The following is a 24,237-nucleotide window of genomic DNA, read 5'->3' on the forward strand; positions in this document are numbered from 1 at the left end:
TGAATACTATATTCAGTTCTGGTCCCCTCACTTCAAAAACGATATGGTAGAGTTGAGAAAGGTTCAGGAAAGGGCAAAGGGATGCAGCTCCCCTAGGAAGATTATAAAATGGTGCATGGCACAGAGAAAGAGGATGGAGGTAAGTGTTTCTTTGAAGCACTTGCATACCCCAAGGACCTCCTCTCTCCATAGGAAGCTACCCCAGACCCTGAGAGCATCATCTGAGGTCCTCGTTCATGTGCTTCCTCCATGAGCGGTCCAGGGAATAGCAACATGAGAAAGGACTTTTTCTGCAGTGGCTCCCCTTTTGTTGAATGCTCTTCCCAGAGGGCTTCACCTGGCTCCTTCATTAAACACCTTTAGGCACCAGACACAAACATTACTCTTTAACCAGGCCTTTGGCTGATTGGCATCTTATACCCCTTTTAAATGTGTTTATAGGAGAAGGGTTATTGGTTTGTGCTTTTTCATTCTTGTTTCTATCATGCATTTTGTGCTTTTATCTTGTATTTTTATGTTGTGAACTGCCCTGAGATCTGCGGGTGAAGGGGGTATATAAATTTAATAAATAATAATTGTGCAAAATTCAACAGCCGGCATTGGAGATTTTATACACCAACATGCAGTGCCGGATTTACGTATAAGCTAAACAAGCTCTAGTTTAGGGCCCCACTCTCTTGCCCCCCCCCAATTAATATACTATTAATATACTTCTTAATTGTATTTCAGTCCAACAATTACTTTGATAAAACACATATTTTGTTATCTGCAAATGGCTTTAGATACCTATTAGGTCCATAAATTACCATACAGCATATAAAGGTAAAGGTACCCCTGCCCGTACGGGCCAGTCGTGTCCAACTCTAGGGTTGCGTGCTCATCTCGCTCTAGAGGCCGTGAGCCGGCGCCGTCTGAAGACACTTCCGGGTCACGTGGGCAGCGTGACGAAGCTGCAGCTGGCGAGCCAGCACCAGCGCAGCACACGGAAACGCCGTTTACCTTCCCGCTAGGTAAGCGGTCCCTATTTATCTACTTGCACTTAGGGGTGCTTCGAACTGCTAGGTGGGCAGGAGCTGGGACCGAACACCCTGCCGCCGGGATTCGAACTGCCGACCTTACGATCAGCAAGTCCTAGGCACTGAGGTTTTACCCACAGTGCCACCCGCATCCCATCCCAATATACAGCATATATTCAACACAAAAAACAGGGACAATTTGTTGTTGACAAAGGACAGCTGGACATATAAAGGCCCCATGACCTTCAGCAGCTTAGGGCCTCATCAAACCTAAATCCGGCCCTGCCAACACGGCACTATATAGAAATCTATACATCGCACGAGCCGCGGCGCCTGCCTCCTGAAGGACAGACCACGGCCACACTTTTCCTTCCCTAAAACACTACATTTCCCATGAGGCAGCCGCTCCGGCTTACGGATTTAATAGGGGGCCCTTCGCCCTATGCATGCTGGGTACCGTAGTTCCTCCGACGGGGCGAGGCAGCCGCCCCGCCCTCTCTCACATGACGGCCAGGAGAATGCGGAAAAGTCTCGGCAGCGCAGAAGCCGCGGCAAGAGGCGCGCTAGTTGCAGGATGAGGATCGCATGAAGAGCTTAAGCCTCTTTCTATGCAAACGGCAATGCGAACGCTTTCCCTGCAAAGGCACGGCGTGTTCAGATTTGGTTTCCTCCCCAGCGAGCGCCCGGCTGCTGCTGACAGTGTGTTTTGCTTTCGCTACTCGTCGGGTGGAGAACTCCTCTTTGGGATCCGCTTGGTGCGTTTTAAACGCGTAAGGTAGGGCTGGTGAGTATTCTCCTGGGTGCAAATAATTGGAAACACTGTTTGCTGCCTCCCTGCGTTCAGCGAGAGCTGGACCTGCAGGAGGAAGCGGACAATTAAACGTAAAAGTTGCATACTGACCCCCCAACCCCGTGGCGCTCGGTGGCTTCGCAAGATCCCTGTTTCTTAGAGGGAGGTGTTTGCTTACTCCAGATGGAAAACCGAGAAGCGCTAAGCACTGGATCGCCTGCCTGGGCTTTGGAGGCTGCTTTTGAATGCACAGATTTTTTTTTCGCCCTCTAGGGAAAAGTGAGGAGTCCTTGCCTCCCACGTGGCTGCTGTCCCTTCCCAAGAATTGAGGAAACGGCGACGTGCGCTCCCTTGAGTTTACTTGGCTGTTCCAAACCATGGGCCATCACGACCATATGTTCAAAGTGCTGATTATTGGGGATGCCACAGTTGGGAAGACATCGCTGGTCCAGCGGTATGCCAACGATAGTTTCAACAAACACTACAAGTCGACGGTGGGAGGTGAGTTGTTTTGGATTTCTACCCCACCCCCAGCCGCCGCCCCTGGAAAAACAACAAGCTTATTTGCAATAGATGATGAGCTCTAATAACAGATTGAATAGCACAGTTCTAGTGCTATAAAAGCGTTGTCTATTGCAAATATCTGCCTTTTGATTGCATTCCATCTGATGAAAAGCTCTGTGGAACTCAAAAGCTGTCATACTCTTAAGTGGCAGGGGGTTAGTTCAATTAAAAGTGTTGCTCTCTTGTATTTTATTTTTGTTCCTGTTTCTTCGGATGTTGCATTTCTCACTTCCTCCTTTGGTGTTTCATTTGTGTTTGCACCTCTGTTGAAATAAAACCAGGTCCCTCCCACCCCCTCATACTGGGTAGCAAAACGCCTTTGAGATGTCCTGGTTTAAATATGTCCATAGTTACTCATAGCCATGCATGTATTTATTTATTCATTTAATTTTTATACCACTTTATATAATTTTTTAAAATGTCAAAGCAGTTCACAATCTACATTAAAACATCAAATCCAAAATAAAACATTACTGAAGAAATTAAAATGGTTCGTGGTGAGGCGGCGGCAGTGGAAGCTCAGGCTCAATCACCTGGGTCTGCACGAAGAGATAGCCAAGATGATCTTGTAGTTGCTAGTTCTTAAATAATTGCAGTCTATCATTCAACATTCAAGCTTTTTTGTTCCATAGGAGAAACTATACTGTGAAACACTGGTTCTCTGCATAAGGACTAGCCTGGCTTCAAGTGTGTGTGTGTGTGTGTGTGTGTGTGTGTGTGTGTGCAAGACTTACTATTTTTACCAGAATTTCACCAGTATGGTGCTTTGGAAGTTATGGCTCCTTCTGTTTTAATTTCAGAGCTGAAGACAAGTGTGTGGAAGCAGCTACACTCTTCTCACTATACATGTTGGATTGGTGGTGGCATTTTTTTTAAGTGCATCCTCTTGAAATATCTTCAGATTCTATTTGTGGAAATATTGAATTGTAGAGTTGGAAGGTGCCCCAATATCCTCTTGCAATGCTGGAATCTCAACTAGATCATACATTTCAGATAGCCATCCAACCTCTGCTTAAAAACCAGGACGGTGGTGCTGAGGATTGTGATGTAAAAAGCCAAAGCAGATATCCATTCTCCTTTGGCTTCAATATGAAAGTCTTCTGAACTGCTTGTGTTTCTGTGGTAGATTGAGAGCCAGTTTCTAGAAAGAGAGGCCACTTTTTGGAGTGGCAGGGTGAATATTAGGATGGGACTTCCTTCAGCTATACCTGCCTCTTCACCACCATTATTAAAGGTGCAAGAGCCCTTTTTCAATGAGCCACCCTTTTCTAAATCAGAATCCCTACCCAGCCATTATACTCATTTTGTGATTTTGGGATAGTTAGCAGCTCTTAGCCTAATCTGCCTCAGAGGGTTCTTGCTTACAAGGGAGGGAGTCGTCTATTCCGCCTCAAGTTCCTTGGAGGAAGGATGGAATGGAAAGGTAATATGTTTATAGCTCTCATGAATCATATGACTTGCATCAAAGAATTCCATAGATCAATTATCAAATCGTTAAGAGAAATTCCATCATATTTTAGGCTAGAGGAAATACTCTAACCTTGTGTTTTTGGAAAAGGGCGTTGCTTGCAAAGAATGGGCAGAGCAATTTTATACATCACTGGAGCTATATCACCCATCTGTTGCTGTCCTGACTCATAGCAGCCTGGGCTTAATGTGTGTGTATGACTCTTTTGTCTTTTTTTAAATTATTATTCCTGGTAGATCTTGGTTTCAGATCTTGCCCCTGAAGGCAGGTATTAACTGGCTGATGTAGTTGATGGGTCTGATAGACCTCTTGGGAGAATGAAGGGGCTTTGGATCCATCAGATCCACTAATACTGGCCTGGATCACCCTGTTTTGGGGCTTACAAACAGCAGAAACACTGTCAGTGATAGATCTACTGCCTGGGGAAAACTCTACTGATGAAGATGTGCTCCACCCCATCCACTCCAGCCAGCAGATCTACTGGTCAGGATTGCTTTGGTAGTCTCTCATTGTTTCCAACAGCAGTTTTTAATCTTGGGAACTCACAGCTGCTTTCAATTAAATTGAATCATGGCTGCTTATCTAGTCCTTGCTTTAACCCTTTGTGAAATCTCTTCCCTTCTGATTCTAAATGCCCCAAAGCAAGCACCTTCTGAAGAGTCCTGTTCTGCAAGGCATGGGCTTGCTGTAACCCATGTTGCTTAATTTGCAATGATCTGTAGAAGAGGCAAAAAGTCGTCTATTGTGAAATCTAGATTTGATTGTTTATATTGGTAGCTACTGGTTAACATGATTTTTTTTTTCATGTTTTCAATGAAGGGGAATGCTTTAAATTACTGGAAACAGTAAGGCCTTTAAAAACTATAAAAAATGTGGGAAGGTGGTCCATGAAGCAGGGCCACCCAGGGAAAACTTAGAGCGATCTTGAATTCCTTCTTAAGAGTAACTCTGAAATTGTGGCAGAAATGGGCAAAACACTGCCACTACCCTTTTTTGTGCCACCCAAGTTTTGATCATCTGGGTAAAGTGCAGCAAGTGAGAGAGCAAGGGTCTCCATCAAATAAATGATATATATATAGCTGGCCAACCTTTAGGTGGAGCTCAACACTGAGCTGAGCAATGTACTGTTTCATTGGCTACAAATAATGCAGGTGTTCAGTAAAGCTGTGTAAAGAATGGGGACTATTCCTAAGGATCTCACCTGGTGCATTAACGAAAAGCCTAACCTGAAAAGGGTCATGTTAGCGTATTGAACTCTCTTGTCCTGTCTGAGACCTTTTGGTCATTGATCAGATTGTGCAAAGTCTGGGAGGGAGATCTTGGGTATGACATTGTGGGAAATACATGGATTGCTGTGTGGTTGAGATTGCCTTTGAACAGTGTTTGAAATTCCCCAGGTGTGTTTTGCTACTGGTCCAGGTCCAGTTGCGACTACGTAAAGATTTCTGGGCGTTGGGTTGGCAATCACAGTTTAAAAACCTCTGCCTTAGTCCATAGTTGATACCTGTTCCATTTCCCCTGTGTGTGTTTCTCCTTCTTGCATACTGGGACAGGTGAATTGTTGTAAGAGGAAGCTACAGTCAGGCAATATAGTTGAGATCACAGAATCATAGAACTGTACTGTTGAAAGTGTCATCTATGTACCCCCCTGGTGCATACACATACTGTTGTGGCGACCATAACCATAACCTAGGTTTAAGGTGCTGTTTGGCTGCTTAGCTTATATATTTGAATTTCTAACACTGCTTTTGAAATCTATCCTTGCGAGACTGAGGGAAACCATGCTGAAATTGATTTATCACTGGTACACGATGCTGCAGAAACTAAGTCACATGGCTAGGACTCTAAGTAGGTTGTGTTGGAGAGGATGCAAGAGGATGCAATCGATTTGGCACAAAGTTCAACATGTGGTGGGCGTGCCCTGTGGTCCAACTGAGGTGGGTGTTCCAGGAAATCACAGCCATTGTTAATTAGAAGTTTCATCATGACCCTGGCCTTGCCCTCCTTCCAGTATTTCCAGAGGCTATGTGAGGGTTGCTCGATAAAGACTGAATTTGTTATTTGCTGGCAGCCGCTGCTTAGAGATCACACACCACTGGAAAGGATCGTCACAGTTTTCGATACAAGGCTGGTGGTCCAAGGTGTGCACATAGCAGAAACAGTGATGCAGAGACATTGAGTCAGCAGGTGCCCCTTCTGTTTCAACTTTTAAACATCTGCTGAAAACTTTCCTATTCCATCAAGGCAGGTAGTTAAGAATGCACAGTTTTCTGCATTTTCGTTGCAAACCACTTTGATATTTTTATGTAAGAGTGGTAATAGTATTTAAATATAAGTAAATGAGGGGTGAGAGCAAGAGAGAGATGCATTTGCAGACAGTTGAGCCATGTTCACGACGCACATTAAAAATACTATGATGCCTCTTTGAACAGTCGTGGCTTCCCCCAAAGATTTCATTTGTCATTTGTTAACAATGCTGACAATTGTTAGGAGACCCCGAGACCCCTATTCACAGAGCTACAGTTTCCGCAGCTTCAGATTGCTCTGAAGATTTCAGCCAGGGGTCAGCAACGTGCGGCCCATGGGCCGGATGTGGCCTACGAAGACCATTTTACCGGCCAACGAGCTGCCCTTGAACTGAGCCGCCCACTCAGCGAGCCCCCTGCGCACTGCGCCAAACTGGCACAGCGCAGGGACTCACAGCGCAACGCCGGAAATCATGTCTGTGCACACGCAGACACTGGAAATCACTTCTGTGCAGACGCAATTTCCGGCATCGCGCTGCACCAGTCTGGCCACGGACAATCTCCATGGGAGTGATCTAGCCCATGGCCAGTAAACCTTGCCGACCCCTGATTTGTGTGTGAATGTGGCCTTGGGATCCCTTTTTGCATTATATAGCTGGTCAGAGAGGGGATGTGCAGCCATCAGTCTCTCAGAACAACTTCTGGTTGGACATATTGTTGACATCTTGGGAGACAGTGGAAGAGTGAGCCTTTGGGAGTAAAGCCCAACCATTGGAGAGTCACAGCGCCTGCTGTGAGTGTAAAGACCGATATGGCAGAGACGTGTTTTATTGCAGGCAGGACATATTACTAAGTCACCTTCTCTCCTGAGTTGCTTCTGGTGTCTGTAAAGCAGTTGGTGTTATTAGTGTGTAAAGTATTGCCTCTGTCCATTTGTCTTTCATGCAGTGGTACCTCTGGTTAAGTACTTAATTTGTTCCGGAGGTCCGTTCTTAACTTGAAACTGTTCTTAACCTGAGGTACCACTTTAGCTAATGGGGCCTGCTGCGTCGCCGGAGCACGATTTCTGTTCTCATCCTGAAGCAAAGTTCTTAACCCGAGGTACTATTTCTGGGTTAAGCGGAGTCTGTAACTTGTAGCGTATGTAACCTGAGGTACCACTGTATTGGTGAAAGCTGTGTTATTGTTTTAGTTATGTGTTTTGGGGGTTTTTTTAATGAAAAAATGAGTAATACATTGTGCACTGCACTGTTGTATGTCCGGAAAAAACTTTTGAAAATGAACAGCAATCATTAAAAAAGGAGGAGAGGGAGCTTGCCGCTGGGAGTCAAGGAGGGGAAAGGTACAAGGAACAAGCATCTGCTTCAATTGTCTACTTAATCCTGGGGTCAGTTGATGTTGGTTGTGCCAACATCCTTAGAGTCTGCAGCATATAGGAGATGCCCTGGGTATGGAACAGATTTCTCTTTAAAAGCTGTGTTTGATGCTACTGAAAGCTTCACAGGGACTGTGGCTGAATAGTTCGCAAGCTATAGAAAGACACCAAATCTCTGGCTAAACAGCCTCCCGGTGTGATAGAATTTCAGTATATGGGTAAGTGCAGCTTCCCCACTATTTCCTATTACCTTTTAACTCCCTGTTGGAAAATCACAAATGAATAAGTAGGTCAGAGGTCATTAAAGTGCAGTCCAAACCCCACTGAGAAACTGATGTACAAAGGCCCCAGTTTTATGCCTGCAAAGGATTCGTTTACACCCCACTTTGATCAGTTGCAGTAGAGACGGGAGGGGGGAAAAGCTTTGCCATCTTTTTCTTCTCTGCAGCCTGCCTTTTTTAGAAAAGAAAAGAAAGAGATTCGCAACTTGCAGTGTGTTTCAGATCCACTGAACTGGATAATAGCTGTGGTCTAATTTAGTTTTGTTCCTGTTGTGCTCTGTGGGGAGGGGAAGTATCATTCTCAGGGGGCCTAAGACACTTGCTGGAATGCAATTTTATTTTTTATTATTTGGTCTGTGAGTGGGAAACAGCCACAGTAGTCTTTGATTCAGGCTATGTGGCTGAGTGATGGAAAATAAACCTGTTAATGTTGCAAGTAGTCCTTTAACAGAATTCTGTTTCTACCAGCTGCCTAATTTTAAAAGAACACGTTGGATGTTTCTCTTTAGTTCTGTTTAGAAGATGTTTATAAAAGAGTCCTTTTGATATTTTTCTTTAGTTCCGCTTAAGTCTATAAGATCATTAGTCAAAGAACTGAACCAAACTAGGGCAAGATTAGCCGGGCAGGCCGCCTTAGTTTAAACTACCCCCTTTATATAAGGGTGACCCGAATCAAACAGATCTGATTATCTTTGGCTGCTCTTTCTGTTGGGGGTTAAGGCTTCACAGAATATGCTTCTTAAACACACTTCACTGAAGTGCAGGGTAGAGGATCCAATGAGGAGGGGAATGGGGAGGAGTTGGACAAGGAGTCATTTGCAATAGAGTTCCACTTACAAGTTTACAGCTTATTTTACTTTAACATTATGGCTGTTTGCCAACACTGCTATTAGAGGCTCAGATCCATCAAATATGTATTTTGTTGGTAGATTTTATATTCTGCTTTTCAGCTAGAGTCCTCAAACTTCCCCGTGTGTGTGTGTGTTTATATAATATTATAATACGTAGATATTAATGAACTTGCAGCTCATCCTGAGAACATACTATTGACTTGTCACAAGAGTGCTCACCTGACTTATTTTTTCTCTTGCAAACTAAATGCCCTTTCTTGCTTAATTGAAGCGTGCAGGCCACACATTCTTTGCCTGGGGTTGGGTTTCCATTATGGGATATTGTATGTTCTTGGCAGTCAAGGCATGGTGTACTGAGCCAACAAAAATGTGTTGTGATTTCTAGGCAGTGCCAGTGCTTTTTTTCTGGGGATATGCAGGGGTACACATACCCCTAAACATTTTGTGAATCTAAGTTCGGCCTCATTGAGGGGCAGTATTTCAATATGAGTAGGAAAATGAGAATACCCCTAAACATTTTTTTTAAGAAAGAAAAAAGCACTAGACAGTGCTATCTTTGTTTTGCAAGTGCAGCGTAGATTGTGATTGCACAAGTGTCAAGGGCACCTATTGGCTGTAATAAGTGACAACCACCAAGGAGAACAACAGTTCCTCCTACTCTGTTCAGGCGTAGCATGTGTACAGGTCTAGACACATCTGGATTTTGTATTGAATAGAAAATGTGCAGAAAAGAACAGCCAAAATGATCAGGGGGCTAGAGCAACTCCCTTGTGAGCAAAGGCTTTAACTTTTGGAGTTGTAGGATTTCAGTGTAACTGTGACTGTGTAGGAGCATGACCACCCAACAGCAAAAGGTCACAGCAAAGACAACACTTAATTCTAACTCAGGCTTAAAAGGTAAAGGTAGCCCTGACCATTAGGTCCAGTCGTGGCCGACTCGGGGGTTGCAGAGCTCATCTCACTTTAAAGGTCGAGGAGCCGGTGTCTGTCCGCAGACAGTTTTTCCGGGTCATGTGGCCAGCATGACTAAGCCGCTTCTAGCGAACCAGAGCAGCGCACGGAAACGCCGTTTACCTTCCCACTGGAGCGGTACCTATTTATCTACTTGCACTTTGACATGTTTTCGAACTGCTAGGTTGGCATGGAGCAGGGACCGAGAAACGGGAGCTCACCCCGTTGTGGGGATTTGAACCACCGACCTTCTGATTGGCAAGCCCTAGGCTCTGTGATTTAGACCACAGCACCACCCACGCTTAATTTCATGCAAAAAATGATGTGTGTGTCGTCCCCCCCCCCCCCGGAAATGTAAACATATTAAATTACCATGTTAATGCAAATAGAATCCATCATTACTATATCCCTAGTCCTTTGTGGGGAGGAGAAGGTAGTATTGTGGTTGAGAAAGTATGGGTTGCATCAGTCTTGCAATATGCTAGCATTGGGGAGAAGGGGTTGAGACAGAGGCTGCATTCACACAGCAGTTTATTCTGGTTTCCCGACATCGCCCTACCTGTTACTTTCCGCATTATATTTGAATTTTCACACAACGTAAAAGCCACTTTCAGAAATATAGTGGAGTATAGCACAAATGTAGGGGTCATTTCAGTGTTATTTGCTTCCAGAAAAAATCTGTTTGCAAATAACATGGAAACGAAAGCAGAGCCAGCTCTATTCTATATTTTGGTGAATTTCTGGAAGTTGCTTTTACATTGTGTGAAAGATCAAATGTAATGCAAAAATTGACAGTTAGGGAAATACTGGGAAACTGGAATAAAGTGCTGTGTGAATGCAATCAGAGTAGTGCACCCTGCAGTGTAGTAGGCATTTTGCAGAAATACTGTATGTGTATGTGTGTGTGTATGGAATGTTAAGACTGTAGTAGCTGTGGTGGGGCACGGGTGATTAATTGCTCTCTTGCTCAAAGGGGAAAATGTTGCTTCTGGTATAAACACTTAAATGGGTGTATTTGGGTGACTGTTTGATTAGTGCTAATAACATTGCTGTACTTATTAACATCAAATCCCTTCATATACACACACACAGCCATCTGAAATACCATGCCTGGGCTTGCACTGAATGTAGAATTGCCAGCCTAAAATATATTTGTATGTAAGACATTTTTTATACTTCACAGTTATTTGCATTTCTAAGCAGTGGTCCATTGATGACCAGTAACATATCTGGGTTATGACTCATGAAACCTAAGTTCTTTGAAAGGTTTAGACTTGGCTTTGGGGGGAAGAGCAGGGGTCTTGTGCCTTTAACGGCACAAGTGGGCAGAAATTCAACAGCTTAAACCGTTTCTTGTTGTAAACGGGTGAGATGGTGGACTCAAAATAAATCAGGGAAGGGCATATGCAGTGATAATATTGACAAGCAGAAAGTCAGCAGATGAAGTTTTCTCATAACTATCTCCAGCAAACCCCAGAGCCCTTTTTGAGTTCCACTGAGCTGAAGAGGTTGATTGTTTTGACATCTGTCTCCATCTTGTCATTGCCACAGTGAGACTGAGGCCTTGGCAGGATGGACAGACCTGACAAATGGACAATTTATTGGGGAAATTCAGGAATGCCTTCAATTTAATTAGTCTCTTGGGTGGAAAAGCTTTTCAAGTCCTTCAACCCTTCAGGGAAGGACTTCTACCATCAACCCAAAGGTCACAGGGAAATAGGGTTATTACAACTCACACCCACAGATTTAACGTATGCCCTGCCATATGTCTTGGGTCAATGATGTTCCCCCCCCCCCCAAAAAAAAATCTTGAAACTTTTACATAAAGGTAGGTCAGTATTGTTTTGAAATAGCTCCACAGATATCATGGCAGCTATGAATATTGAGTCCTTTGAAACAGCCATCCTGGGCTTCTCCGACACCACCAGTTTGTGCAGAGAGGATCCGAAGTCAGCAGTACACCAGAGGGTTTCTTGTTTTGTGTCTCTGGCCAAGCGTCAGTTACAAGCTTATGTTGATGCTGGGTCCCATCAGTTCTCCCCTTGTTCATCCCCCCCAGGTCTGAGTAATACCTACCGGTTTCACTCCCTCATCCACAATTAAATTTAAGGAAGCGTTGTAGCTCAATGATAGAGCATCTGTGTTGCATGCAAAAGTATCCCAGCATCTCCAGATAGGGCTTGGAAATATTTCCTGTCCGAGAGCCTCTGACAGTCAGTGTAGACAAATGAGCTAAAAGGACCCAATGGTCTGACTCAATATAAGGCATCGTCCTAAGTTCCTAAACTGTGAATGGTTGCTGATTTGCAGTGGACCCTCTGCCATTCAGAAGCACCACTACCAGGTGGAAGAGCTGCTTGGTAGAGCATCTTCCTCAGGGGTCACTAACCTAAGGCCCATGGGCCAGAAGCAGCCCATGGAGGTTGTTTGACTGGCCCATGAGCTGCTCCCCAACCAAGGTGCTTGCTCACGCGCTGCGCTAAACCAGCACAGTGCAGCGACTTGCTTCCGCGGTGCCGAAAATCGCAGACACGCACAGAGGGATCTCTGCGGGACCGATCTGGCCCAGGCAAGATAAACCTGATCTTGCTGGTTGGGAAAAGTACCTGAAGAGGAGAGAGTTCTCAGCTATCTACCTCCTCTTTGCCTTACCTTAGGGAAGCTTTTAATATCTGATGAGTTATTGTATTTATTGTTTTGTTGGAAGCCACCCAGAGTGGCTGGGGAAACCCAGCAGATGGGTGGGGTATAAATAATAAATTACTATTATTATTTATTTTTGCCTGACATGTCTGCCCAAGACTGTACTGTACCATGATAATGATGATGATCCAGAGTGATTGAGAACCAACCAGTGTGGTGTAGTGGTTAGAGTGCTGGACTTGGACCTGGGAGAGGAGGGTTCGAATCCACACTCAGCCATGAAGCTCACTGGGAGACCTTGGGGGGGCCAATCACTCTCAGCCCAACCTGCCTCATGGGGTTGTTGTAGGGATTAAATGATGGGGAGGACTATGTATACCATTTTGGGCTCCTTGGAGAAAAGGTAGGACATAAATATGCAATCAATAAATGATTATTATTAAATTTATTCCTACCCTTCACTAACAGGTTCCGGGGGTGGGCTGCAGCCATTAAAAATTCAAAATTAAAAGCAGTTAAAACATTTCACAGGAACAGGGTGGTGCTGCACATATCAACATGGTATACTGATGGGTTTTTTTTTTTAAAAAAAAGACTTACTGAGAAATATGTAAGACTTCTATCTCAAGGGGAAATTATTATATACTTACTGTTGCTGTTAGTTATCATATTTCCGGTGGAAATAATTCTGGATCCATAAACATAGAAGCAATCATCCAGGATTTGGGATGTATTACTTGTGTGAGCATGCACATAATGTGTGCACACACTTCTGTTTCAGAGTTGTCTGGGATAGCAACAGATGGCCACAGGAATCTGGAGAAGCGGTTGGCTTGTCACATGGTTGTAGACTTCTCTCCGTGTGGTTAAAGCTGTATGGGGGAATGGGGTGGAATTTTAAAGTGACATCTACATGGTTGTCTGTTTCCACCACTTCTCTGTGATTTACTGGAGCATAAACATATGCTTTGAGGTCAGCAGTACTCAAGAAATGCTATAGCTTGGGCTTAACATCTGCTGGAAGGAAGAACGTGAATATTATCAAGGCAGTAGTGTAGAAGCAACTGCTGTGTTGCACAGCAGCCTAATTCAAGTGTAGTGCTTTAATATCCATTATAAGAACATAAAAGAGACTGTTGGATCTAGTCCAGGCATAGGCAAACTCCACTGGTCCCGTTAGCTAGGGATGATGGGAATTGTAGTCCGAAACATCTGGAGGGCCGGAGTTTGCCTATGCCTGATCTAGTCCATGTATTCCAGCATCCTGTTCTCACACTGACCTACCAGATCCCTGTGGGAAACCTGCAAGCAGGACCCAAGCTCAAGAGAAGGCCGCTCTCCTGGTGTTTCCAGCATGGAGGCAGAGCTTAGCCATCATGAGACCCTTACCCTCCATTCATTTGTTTAATCCTCTTTTAAGGCCCCTCAGGCCTGAAGCAGAAGTACTCATAAGCGGAGCATACTACACAGTGATTTTATTCAACCCCTAACTGGTTTTATCTTTTTCTTTCTTTCCATGGTTGTCCAGTGGATTTTGCTCTGAAGGTGGTACAATGGTCAGAGTCTGAGACAGTGAGGCTGCAGCTGTGGGATATTGCAGGTAAGCTTTGAAGAGTCACTTGTTGGTTTGTTGTGGATAAGAGTCCCCCTCCCCCAGATTTGTTTGTCTTTTTCTATCGATCAAAGATAGTTCCAAAGTGATAGAAAATTCCCCCACACAGTAGCAGTCTAATTTTCACCCATGTGTTGTTGTGTTTCACCTCTTTAGCGATGCAGTTTGTGCAATTTCCTGTGTAAGTCTGGAAATGGCAATTTTGGGGGAACGCCTTGAAAATGGTGCTGATGGATGGATATTGCAATTAACGGTGACTAAGAGGCATGTGTATTTGTTTGCTTTGTCATTCTACTGCCAAAGAGACAGCCCATTTAAAAAGTGGCTTGCCTCTTCAGCAATCGAAGCAGCTGCCATAAAATTAGGAAGCAAAGCTCAGCAATGTGTAGGGTTTGTTACTTTACCTACCAGTGTGATTTCTCAGTAGGGATAACGGATATAAAAAATATATTCTTGAGTCAGTTTCCCCTCTCTCTCAAAAGAGTGAGTTTGGCACAGGCAGCTTCGGGGGGGGGGGGAGACACAAGCGACTTTCTGAAGCAGAAAACTCAAAGCAACAACGTTTCTTCTTTGGTGCAGTACAGAAATTTGTGAACTCCAAACTGTGGATTAACTTGGATGTAGGGAATCATCGGGGAATCCTGGTAGTTCTTGCAGGTTTCTTTTGGTCCCCTTCATCTCAGGGCCGGATTTAGGTTTGATGAGGCCCTAAGCTACTGAAAGTAATGGGGCCCTTTATATGTCCAGCTGTCCTTTGTCAACAACAAATTGTCGCTGTTTTTTATGTTGAATATATGCTATATGGTAATTTATGGACCTAATAGGTATCTAAAGCCATTTGCATGTAACCAATAGGAGCCTACACAACACAAAAAACTGTTGCTGTATGTAGGTTTTATTTTATTTGTTTTTTATCTTATATTTTAGAAATGCACATCCAGGTTTTTTCCTTTACATTTTTTGGGGGGCCCCGAGAGAGTGGGGCCCTAAGCTATAGCTTGTTTAGCTTATACATAAATCTGGCACTGTTTCATCTTCCTATCTATTCGGGCCTTAAATCTTTAGGGTGGGGTAGGTAGCCTGTGACCCTCCAGAGGTTGTTGGATTACAAATCCCATCAGCCTCAGCCAGCATGGCCCATGGTTGGGAATAATGGAGGCTGTAGTTCAGCCACATCTGTAGGACCACGGTTTGACCATCCTGTGAACCAGTCATCCCACTTTGTCAAGTTTTCCATTGTCCTTGATGTTGGATCAAGCAAATGTGGAGGAGGAAGCTGCCTAGGAATGAATCTGAGGTAATGCTAAAACTCCTTCGTCACCTAAACCCTCCCCAGGTCAGGAACGCTTCACGTCTATGACTCGGCTGTATTACAAAGAGGCATCGGCCTGTGTGATCATGTTTGATGTCACCAGTATTGGCACGTTCACCAGCTGCCAGAAATGGAAGTATGATTTGGACAGCAAACTGAAGCTGCCGGATGGAAGCCCCGTTCCTTGTCTGCTGCTGGCTAATAAAGTGAGTGGCCGTAGACTGAGTGTTTCCAGCTGTTTTTCTTTCTTTTTAAAAAGGCGATAAGCTCTCTGAAACTCCCCTAAAGCGCTGGGAGATAAGAGCCGTGCATGTGTGCTGTCCTCATGCTATCAGTGAACACTGGCAGCAGCTGAGAATTAGGGTTGGGGCCTAAAAAGAAGGGGGCATGGAACAGAGCTTGGAGAATGTGTATCCTCACTGGCCTCTGACCCAGTTCCATCTCCCCACAGTTTTTAAAAGGGAGGGTGGGGAAGGTATTGAGGGCTACAGAGCTAAAAGTGTGCAGGAGAAAGATCCCTTTCTCCCCCTACTTTCTTTCACCCCCCCTCCTCATCTAAAATTGTCCCTGATATCACCAAGGAAGTGAGGAAATTCCCAAGTGGGCATCTTTCATGACCCTGAAAAAAACATATTTGAAACATCTGCTTAGGATATAAAATATCTGCACATTTATCCAGCTCTGTTCTGAATTTGAGGAGTTGGTTTTGAACAGTAATAAGAAATTTTTCAGTGGCAGAAGAGGCACAGATTTTTCATCATTTTACCCTACTAATTCAAACTGTGGCAGCACAAATAGTTATAGCATTGCCTTATAATCTGCTGGGTAGATCTGGCTGTGTGCAGATTTGTGGCAGAGGCAGAAAACTAATTGTACACCTCTTCCTGACTGTTCTAAAAGATGAACTTGTACTTTCCTAAATTCTCTTTTCCAGTGTGACCTTTATCCATGGGCAGTGACCAGAGAAGAAATTGATCGGTTCAGTAAGGAGAATGGCTTTACCGGATGGGTTGAAACCTCTGTCAAGGAAAACAAGAATGTAAATGAGTCGATGAGGTAGGCAAATTGAATTTTTGAATGTTTTTTCCAGAGGTAATTATCCCCTAAGTACGGGCCTATGGATAACATATGACAAAAGAGGTGAGGTCTTTAAAAAGAGCAGGGGCGCCGACTTATAAAAAACATTGGGGGAGCCCGCGAAAGCTCATGAATAATAAATAAGCTCATGAATATGCAGATAAAGTGGCGCCGCCTCCTTGTGAGCGAATAGGGGAGAGCGTGCTGCGCCTATTAATCAGCTCCGAAGGAAATTGGGTGGAGCTTTTGCTTGGGAGGGAGGGCAGGAGGCATGCAGCCCGACCATGTGCATTTTGGGCTGGGGGAGGGGCGGCGTTGGCGCTCTGCTGGAGGGGCGCCCGAGGATATTGGGGGGGCGGAGCCCCCCCAAACGAATTTTTGAGGGGGCTCGGGCCCCCTCAGGCCCCATGGAGTCGGCGCCTATGAAAAAGAGAATTCCAACTTCACTCAGTTCCAAAATATTCAGTCATGCTTTCATTATGATGCAGTGTTGCAGCTAGGTTAGGAGTGATACGGGCAGCGCCACAGGTATTTAAGTGATTTGCAGTGATACGGCTACCATTTTGGCTTGTAGGCCAGGGTCTGGGATGCAATGCAGTATAGAGATTTGGTCTCAGGTGATTAGGTCAGTAGATGGAACAAGCTTGTACCCTCTGTAGGTAAGGCACCACAGCCTTGCTTATTTTTTAAGTTGTTTTGGGTCCATGATGGTTTTCATTCCTCAGCAAGCCCACCTCTTGCTAGAGAAACAACTTCATTGCAAACAATGTCTGTCAACAAGGTAATGTTTTCTCAGAGGTAAATGCAGAACACCACAGTCACATTGTGTTGGGTTTGAACAGAAGGGGTCCTCAGCAGAGAGTCCTCCCCTGTGATTTGGTTCCTGGAATGCTGGGGAATGTGTACCGCCTGTTCTTTCTTTCTAACCTAATCCTGCTTCTTCCTAGAGTCCTTATTGAGAAGATGATGATGATGTTGTTGACGTCGTCAGGTGACACGGACATTACTCTTTCAGGCCGTGGAGACTACATCAATCTACATCAAGCTGCCGCCGCGCCCAATTGGGGGTGCTGCTAGTTGCACCTCCCTAGGCTTCTGCATCTGATCAGAAGTCGAGAGCGCCTTTGAAACTTAATACTGTCTTTTCTTAAGAAGTAGTACTGAACTGCCTCATGGCATTGCTGTAAGCAGCAATAGAAGACCAAGGCATCCCAGCAAGGTTGATGGAAGCCACAGTCTTGCCTGCTTATGGGCCACTGGGGTACACTTCTGCCATTCTATATTCCTCCTTGCAAGTTGGGCTAACTTGGAGGAGATTGTTCTGCTCGCTGCAGCCTTTTGTACTTGTGGGAAAGTCTCCACCACAGTTGATTGAAGATTACACAGCAGGAAGAATGGCCACAAGGAGCTCTGAAAGCAAAGCCCTGGGTAACCTGGCTGTGTCTAAGCAGCGTACGTGCTAAATCTTGCACTTTGAAGCAGACTGCCTTTAATGTATCCTCTGTGGAAACATGCTGTGATTCTCCCCCCCCCCCCCTTGTGACACAGCTGCACAACTCTCTCTTACCACGGCCCTTCTTGAGGTGCCATATTTGCCAGGATAAGCCTATTGCTGCTTTTGTGTGTGTGTTTTCTGAGAATGGCTGCATTTAAGCTGAAGGAAAAAAACACAAGGGACTCTGGCCTTTTTTGTCCCTTCTTTTATGTGGGAGATACAATTGCCAGGTCCTTTTCCTGTGACTATTTCATTAGTGAGCCCAGCAATGAATTGAGGTAAAAGCTGTAAACTGCTTTGCATTGATGCACCTTATTAGAGCAGTAGCAATGTTTTTATGTTTTTATAGCCCTTTCCCTGGTAGGATCTCATTTGCCTCTTTCATATTCTGATAAATTACTTCCTCTCAGAGGCCGTAATATGTGGCTGTAGATAGCCATCATGCAATGCTATCTTGAAAGCGCGTCCATGGGTTTTAGTGAACCGAGGGGGTAAACGCAGAATAGGGAACACAGCAGGACAGAAGGCAAGAATTAAATCTCTTCTGTACCTTTTTGCTACCAGTCATTTCCTGCCCTTTTAATATAAAGGGAATAGACTTTGTTTTTGCAGAAAATACAAAATTGTAATTTAGCAGTTTTTAAAAATTCATAATTCAGGAAGGTTAACTTTTCAAACTGGTGAGTTGTATTAGGGTGCTTAAATTTCTTAATATGTTTTTTAAAAATTAAACAGCCATGGAGATGCATGTGTAATGGGTAAAAGATTCTGTGGATGAATAATGTGTCCATATTCAACCAAACTCTGAAATTTCCTGGATGATTGGGTAAAAGCAAATCTATTCGGGCCAAAAAAGAAAGATCTATTAAAGCCTTGCAATGTTTGAATCTTTGCCTGATAACATTACAGTTCTTTCAAACTGTCTGTCCAAATACTGTAATGGGCACAACTTCTGGATAAGATATAAAATATATATTCAGACCATTTTCTCAGTTATGTAGACAAGACGGCACATTATCCATTGGACTCATTCTTGTTATAGGGTATTACAGGTTATGTATTTTGTAAATAAATATTATTAAACAGTTGCTGCTAAAAAAGATGGGGAACTGGAATCTCTCTAGATATCGTTCAAGATGGTAATAACTTTATTTTTAATGTTTTTAAATGATAGTGAAGGACATCGGCAAGTTTCTTTGCACTTTTTCTGAAAACTGCAAGTAGAAGTACTAACCACAGAGAAATTCAAGCTAAATGCTTTTTAAGGAGCTACTCTATAGACCACTAACGTGGTGCCCTCCAGAAGATTTGGACTACAATTCCCAACAATTGGAACTGATGGGACTTGTAGTCGAAAACATCTAGATGGCACCATGTTATTGAAGAGGGATTTATAGAAAAACAATGTTAGATAACTTGGTTGTGGTTCGGTATATTCAAATATCACATTGTACTCTTTGAAATGGGAGCACAACAAAACTAGCCTCAGATTGCTTCTGTGCAGTTGGAAGTACAAATTACAAAGATTTGAGGTCTTTAAAACTTCTGCCTGCACTAATTAAGTAAGTGGTAGGAGAAGAACCTAAGGGCTTTCTAGAAATAGTTCCTTTTCCACATGATGGTGAAAGTCTATATGATAGTCATACACCTGAACTACAGCACTAGCCCTTCCACTTTGTACCATTTTTGAAAAGCTGTATATAAAGCAGAATTTGACATCTGCCTGGCAGAAATTACTGCTGGGTTATTGGCACACAGATCCATTGGACATGAGCTGTTTCAAGCAACATCTCTGACAGCCGTGATCTATAGGAGAGAGTTACTGACTTACAACTGCTGTTTGATTGTCTAAGTTAATATATCTGGAGAGATCTATGCAACAACGGTGGGTGTGCTATGGTATTGGGAGGCAGTTGCAGTCAATAAGCCTGCCCTCCAACCACAGTTGGACCCCATCAGCCCCAGCCTTCATGGCTAATGGTCAAGGATGATGGACATAGAGCACTAAGTTGGGTGGAGTTGTAGGACCCCACCCCCCATCTGTGTGAACCCATGTATAGCATTGTATAGGTAGACACTTGAGAATATATGCACATTATCTTTTCCACATCCAGTTCTATTTTTGTGCCTTTTGAATAGCTGATGAGAAAATTTAAAATCTCTCAAGCCACTATCTCATGGAGCTACTACTGTATATTCTTGACTTGCAAACATATAAAGGTAGCTAGGGAAACAGCTGACTTTCCAAAGGGCTGTCTTTAGAGGACCAACTGGAATGCAAGGTATATTCCACTAGAACTTTCCACTATATTCCACTAGAACTTTCAGGTTTGAAAGAGTGCTTTGCAAAACAAGAAATGTCTCAGTGTTTAAATCCTGTGTGTGTTGGTCCTAAGTGCTATGCAAAACTCTTTCTGCCAAGACGTAATGGACATGTTACCTCGCTTGAAGTGCTTATTTTATGTAAGCTTTTAAAATAAAAACAGAGTGGTATGTTTTGTTTTTTACAACTCATGCTATACTGATTACTTCTGATCTAAAACTTTTATGCCATTTTTTTTCTGGTTGGAAGTAAACTGAAAGCAATTTGCTGGAGAGAGGCTCAAATGGGAGCTGCTGTTTCCTTTTAGGGGAGGGGGGATGCATTTCTTCTTGGAGATTCCTAAACCTTCCACTTAACATACAAGAAAAGCTGTCTTGGTAGCCTTAAGCAAGGTTGCTCACGAAACTGTTTTCGGGTTTGTAAATTCATTGTGCTTTATTTATGGCTCCGTCCCCTCCCTCTCTCCATCAGATTGCAGTTCTTTGATTGCAAGCCATTAGATTCTATAAATGGTTGTCTTCATCCAGATGGTATTCTAGGGCTACCTATAGGCCAGAAGAAATTCCTCTACCCCTCCCCGAAATTAAAGTATGATGTACGATTTCGTATAATTAAATCCTTATTCTGCTTTGTAGCAGTATTGCCTATGTGTAGTGCACAATTCCTGCCACTTCCCCAGACAGTACAAAATCACACTCAATTAAGCATGGGTACTGTAGAGACTAGATGTGCTGAATTAAGATTCCCATCCCCACTGGTTTGCACCAAGCAGTGCCTTAGTAATACGGTTTGATATCGGGGGGCATGTCCACATGAGAGGCTTAATCCATGTTTTGTTGGCTCACATTTTTCCAGGCCATTTATATGACCTCAAACTGATGTTCTCAGGCTGCTGAAAAGCCACCTTTGGGGTTGGTTTGTTTTTGAAAGCACAGTGTCGGTGGGTTTAAGTCTTCTTAGTGTTACTTTCCCATTTCTTTTTAAAATGCATGGTTTTGAAATGTACAGAGTTGTATCTGCTGAGTGAGCCTATCGCCATGCATCTGAACCTCAGTGCTGCTGCATTTCCAGTTTCTGCCATTCTAACAGCGTATTTTTAATCTCATAGTTTGCTAAAACCATTTTAAAAACACATATTTGCACAAGAATGCATAAAAGAAAATGCATTTTAGCAAAAATAGAAATGTTTTTAATCACCCCTTTACCAGTCAGCACTATTTTAGCACAGTAGTTTTTACCCTCCCCCCAATATTTTAGTTGGAGCTAAATATTTTTAACCTACTTCTTGAAAAAGTTATTAAAGTTATCATCCAATATAAAAGCACTTTAGCATAAATTGAACAATTCCCTAAAAACAAGAGTATAAATAAAAGGGTTTTTTTTAATGAGAAAATTATATGCTCTTACTTGTGCCTTCCTTACCTACGTGACTATGTCACATTTACTTGTCTGGATGTTACACTGCATCATGTATGCACAACAAAACTGCCATTCTTCCCTGCCCCAGGGAAATTGAAATGTTACAACTGTGTGGAGCGTTCACGGGGAAAATGTATGGACCACCTTCCATTAATTTGAGCAATGGTCATTGAAAACTCACCTCAAACAGCTGGTGTTTTTCTCAGAATCTCACATATTTTTAAATACACATATGAATTGCATTGTTTTGTATGTTTAACAGTATTTGTTCTTATGTCAAAAGGACAAATGAGGTTTTAGTTGTGCTGTTCAATAACCAATGCAGTGTTGGAAAAACTAAAAATAAATCTGAAATCAGCCTGACTTTGCTTGTTCACATCTACTGGTTTCTCAGTTTATGCAGTTGTGGGATGGAACTGGGTCTGTCATCCAGACTTCTTTGCTTATTGGGATTGACTAGAAGTGAATCCAGGTCCCTGCTTTTATCCATTTTGTATCTCAAGCTTTTTGTGATGACATAAGTTGCTAGAACTGGTAAATTTCCAGTTCCAAATATTTCCAAATGATGAATTCTGAAGGACTGTGGAACCTGTCTGGTTAAATCATCAGGTCTTTTGGACTGGGTGCTTTTTAAAGCTTTGTGGTTGCACTAGTGCAACTATTTAGTGAAATACTGCCTTTGAACATTTTATCTGTACACTGATTTTTCCCTAAAGACTGCAGAAATAGTTGCACTTCCAGTACTATAAAGAAAGTAGCTGATGATGGCATCTGTTTTGACTTCTTTATGTTGGTCGTGAAAAACTCCATCAGTATGAATCCACAGATCACACTAGAGGTGAGTGGTCAGTCCTGGCATTCTGCCCTGAATGTGGGTGATGTGCATTTTGACGATGGTTCAACTTACCACTTGATGATCTGATAAGAATAAGATGAACTGCCATGATTTATGAGGCCTTCATTTGGTCATGAACAAGTGCATAGGTTAATTTTTATCAATAGACCAAGACAGTTTGCGTGTAAGGAGCAAAATAACCCTCAGCAAAGTCTGTTTTGTTCCCACTGCAACTGTTTGATTGTGGATCAGCAATATACACAATTGGGCTTCATTACACTGGCCTCTGCACAGAACACTGGCCTTTGTGGACTGAGTGTTGCCTGTTGTCCTATAATGGCAACATTGAATTTGCAATAAAGCAGGTAATTGAAATTGCCCTTTAAGAGACCATATAAATCACTATGCACTTCCATTAGTAAGGATTTCTTTCCTGAATATCATGGAAACACATTGGAGAATTCGAAAGTTTGTTAAACTGGTGGTTGCTGATCAAGAATTATAGGAGTTAATATTGCTGGCAGAATAGTAGTCATGATGAATGAGCTGGAGGGGTAGGAAGTTTTTCAGATATCAGCAGAGGGGTATTGAGAAAGGAGATGTAAAAAGGCAAAAGAAATGCAGAAATAAGAAATGAGTATGCGGTGCCCATTAAGGAGAGAACAGAACATGGAGTCGGAATGTGGAGGCATCCAGTGAAATTAATGTATGGCATGGGTTGCTTTGTTCTTTGCTTTATTTACAGTATGTTCCTTGACTTCTTTAATCAAAAGACTTCAATGGAACTTACACTCTAGTGTGTGACTTTAGGACTGCAGATGGACAGAGCAATCCCAGTCCCGCTGGGTTGCTGGAAGGGGTTTGGATGCTCCGGAGGTGTGTCATCTGCATCTACAGAGCAGAGTATTTTGGAAAAGGAGGCAGTGAGGGTGTGGAGTTAAGCCAGCTAAAGATCCACTGCATTCTCAGCTGGTCCGGCTACCAGTGATGTGCTTGTCTGCTGTGCCAGCCTAGAACTGGTGCAATGAAAATCAGCACAATTACTCTTCGCCGACCTTCCATCGTGTCCAGTGTAAGTGGTGGGTCTTTGCAGGGGCAGAGGAAGGGGGGGCAGTGGGGGCGGGTCGCCCCAGGTGTTACCACTGAGGGGGGTGACAAAATGGGCGGCACCACAGGGCCTGCAGCGCACCCAAGCCACGTGTCTCTCCTGTAGGGCAGCTGAGGGGGAGGAGGCAGGCAGACTTCTTGGAGGCCCCGCAGAGCGTCCTGCCCCGTCTCGCCCCACGGGCGGCTGGCCCCGCCCCTGGGCACAGGGCACACCCCAGGCGTCTGATCAGCTTGCTGGATCTTTGAATGTGGCAGTGGCTCTTACATGCTATTCAACCTTGTGCTTCCAGTCAGGTGCTTGAATTGTACCCCAGGTGGATTTTTTTCATAGCTTAGGAACTTGGATAAAAAAAATTGGACAGTTCACACTTTTACTGTAGTGCTGCCTGGTACCAGATACAATCTTGCCAATAACTGAGCTGGATTCACCAAGAGATTTGACCAATTAATAGAAGGTACTAAGAATAACAATAGCTATTAGGTTCCCACTGAATCCATTCCAGCATTGTGTTCATAATAAGCTGATGAAAACTATGAGTAAACAGGGTGGCATAATGTGGTGGTACCTCATGTACACACGTTTTAGGGTGTTTGAGCACCTCCCCAGTTATGGAAGAGAACTCTTCTGTGTTCCACAGATTATTAGCATCCCTAAATAATTGCCGTCATGCTTTGGTCAATAGCCTTGTAAATACTCCTGACAGGAATGAGTATGTAGTGTAGATGTTGCAAATGCAATTATAATTTAGTCATTCTTGGCTCTTAGAGCTGTGGTGAGAGCATTTGCTATGCAGAGGTAATGAGGTAGGAAGGGCAGCTGTGGTGCCATAGGAGGACAAGTACTTGGCCAACATGAGACTGTCTGTCATGCT

At 43.6% G+C, this 24,237-nt stretch overlaps 1 protein-coding gene and 1 long non-coding RNA gene across 4 annotated transcripts in view; one reads left to right on the forward strand and one right to left on the reverse strand.

The window, feature by feature from the left end:
- Nucleotides 1-24,237, reverse strand: part of LOC308586709 — a 280,032-nt gene that overhangs the window by 6,760 nt on the left and 249,035 nt on the right. The gene's annotated exons all lie outside the window — the stretch shown is intronic.
- Nucleotides 1,520-18,769, forward strand: RAB29 (RAB29, member RAS oncogene family). Of its 3 annotated transcripts, none has more exons than XM_081195664.1 (6): nucleotides 1,520-1,800; nucleotides 2,080-2,307; nucleotides 13,714-13,785; nucleotides 15,134-15,315; nucleotides 16,044-16,165; nucleotides 17,134-18,769. In XM_081195664.1, exons 2-6 carry the CDS (start codon nucleotides 2,184-2,186, stop codon nucleotides 17,261-17,263), a joined length of 630 nt encoding a protein of 209 aa, XP_081051790.1. In that variant the 5' UTR covers nucleotides 1,520-1,800; nucleotides 2,080-2,183; the 3' UTR covers nucleotides 17,264-18,769. The 3 variants fall into 3 exon arrangements, with proteins under 3 accessions (XP_081051790.1, XP_081051791.1, XP_081051792.1); XM_081195665.1 differs by having other exon boundaries at nucleotides 1,520-1,791; XM_081195666.1 differs by having other exon boundaries at nucleotides 1,520-1,771.

The sequence above is a fragment of the Podarcis bocagei genome (assembly GCF_964188305.1).
Source record: "Podarcis bocagei genome assembly, chromosome: 5".
Lineage (NCBI taxonomy): Eukaryota > Metazoa > Chordata > Lepidosauria > Squamata > Lacertidae > Podarcis > Podarcis bocagei.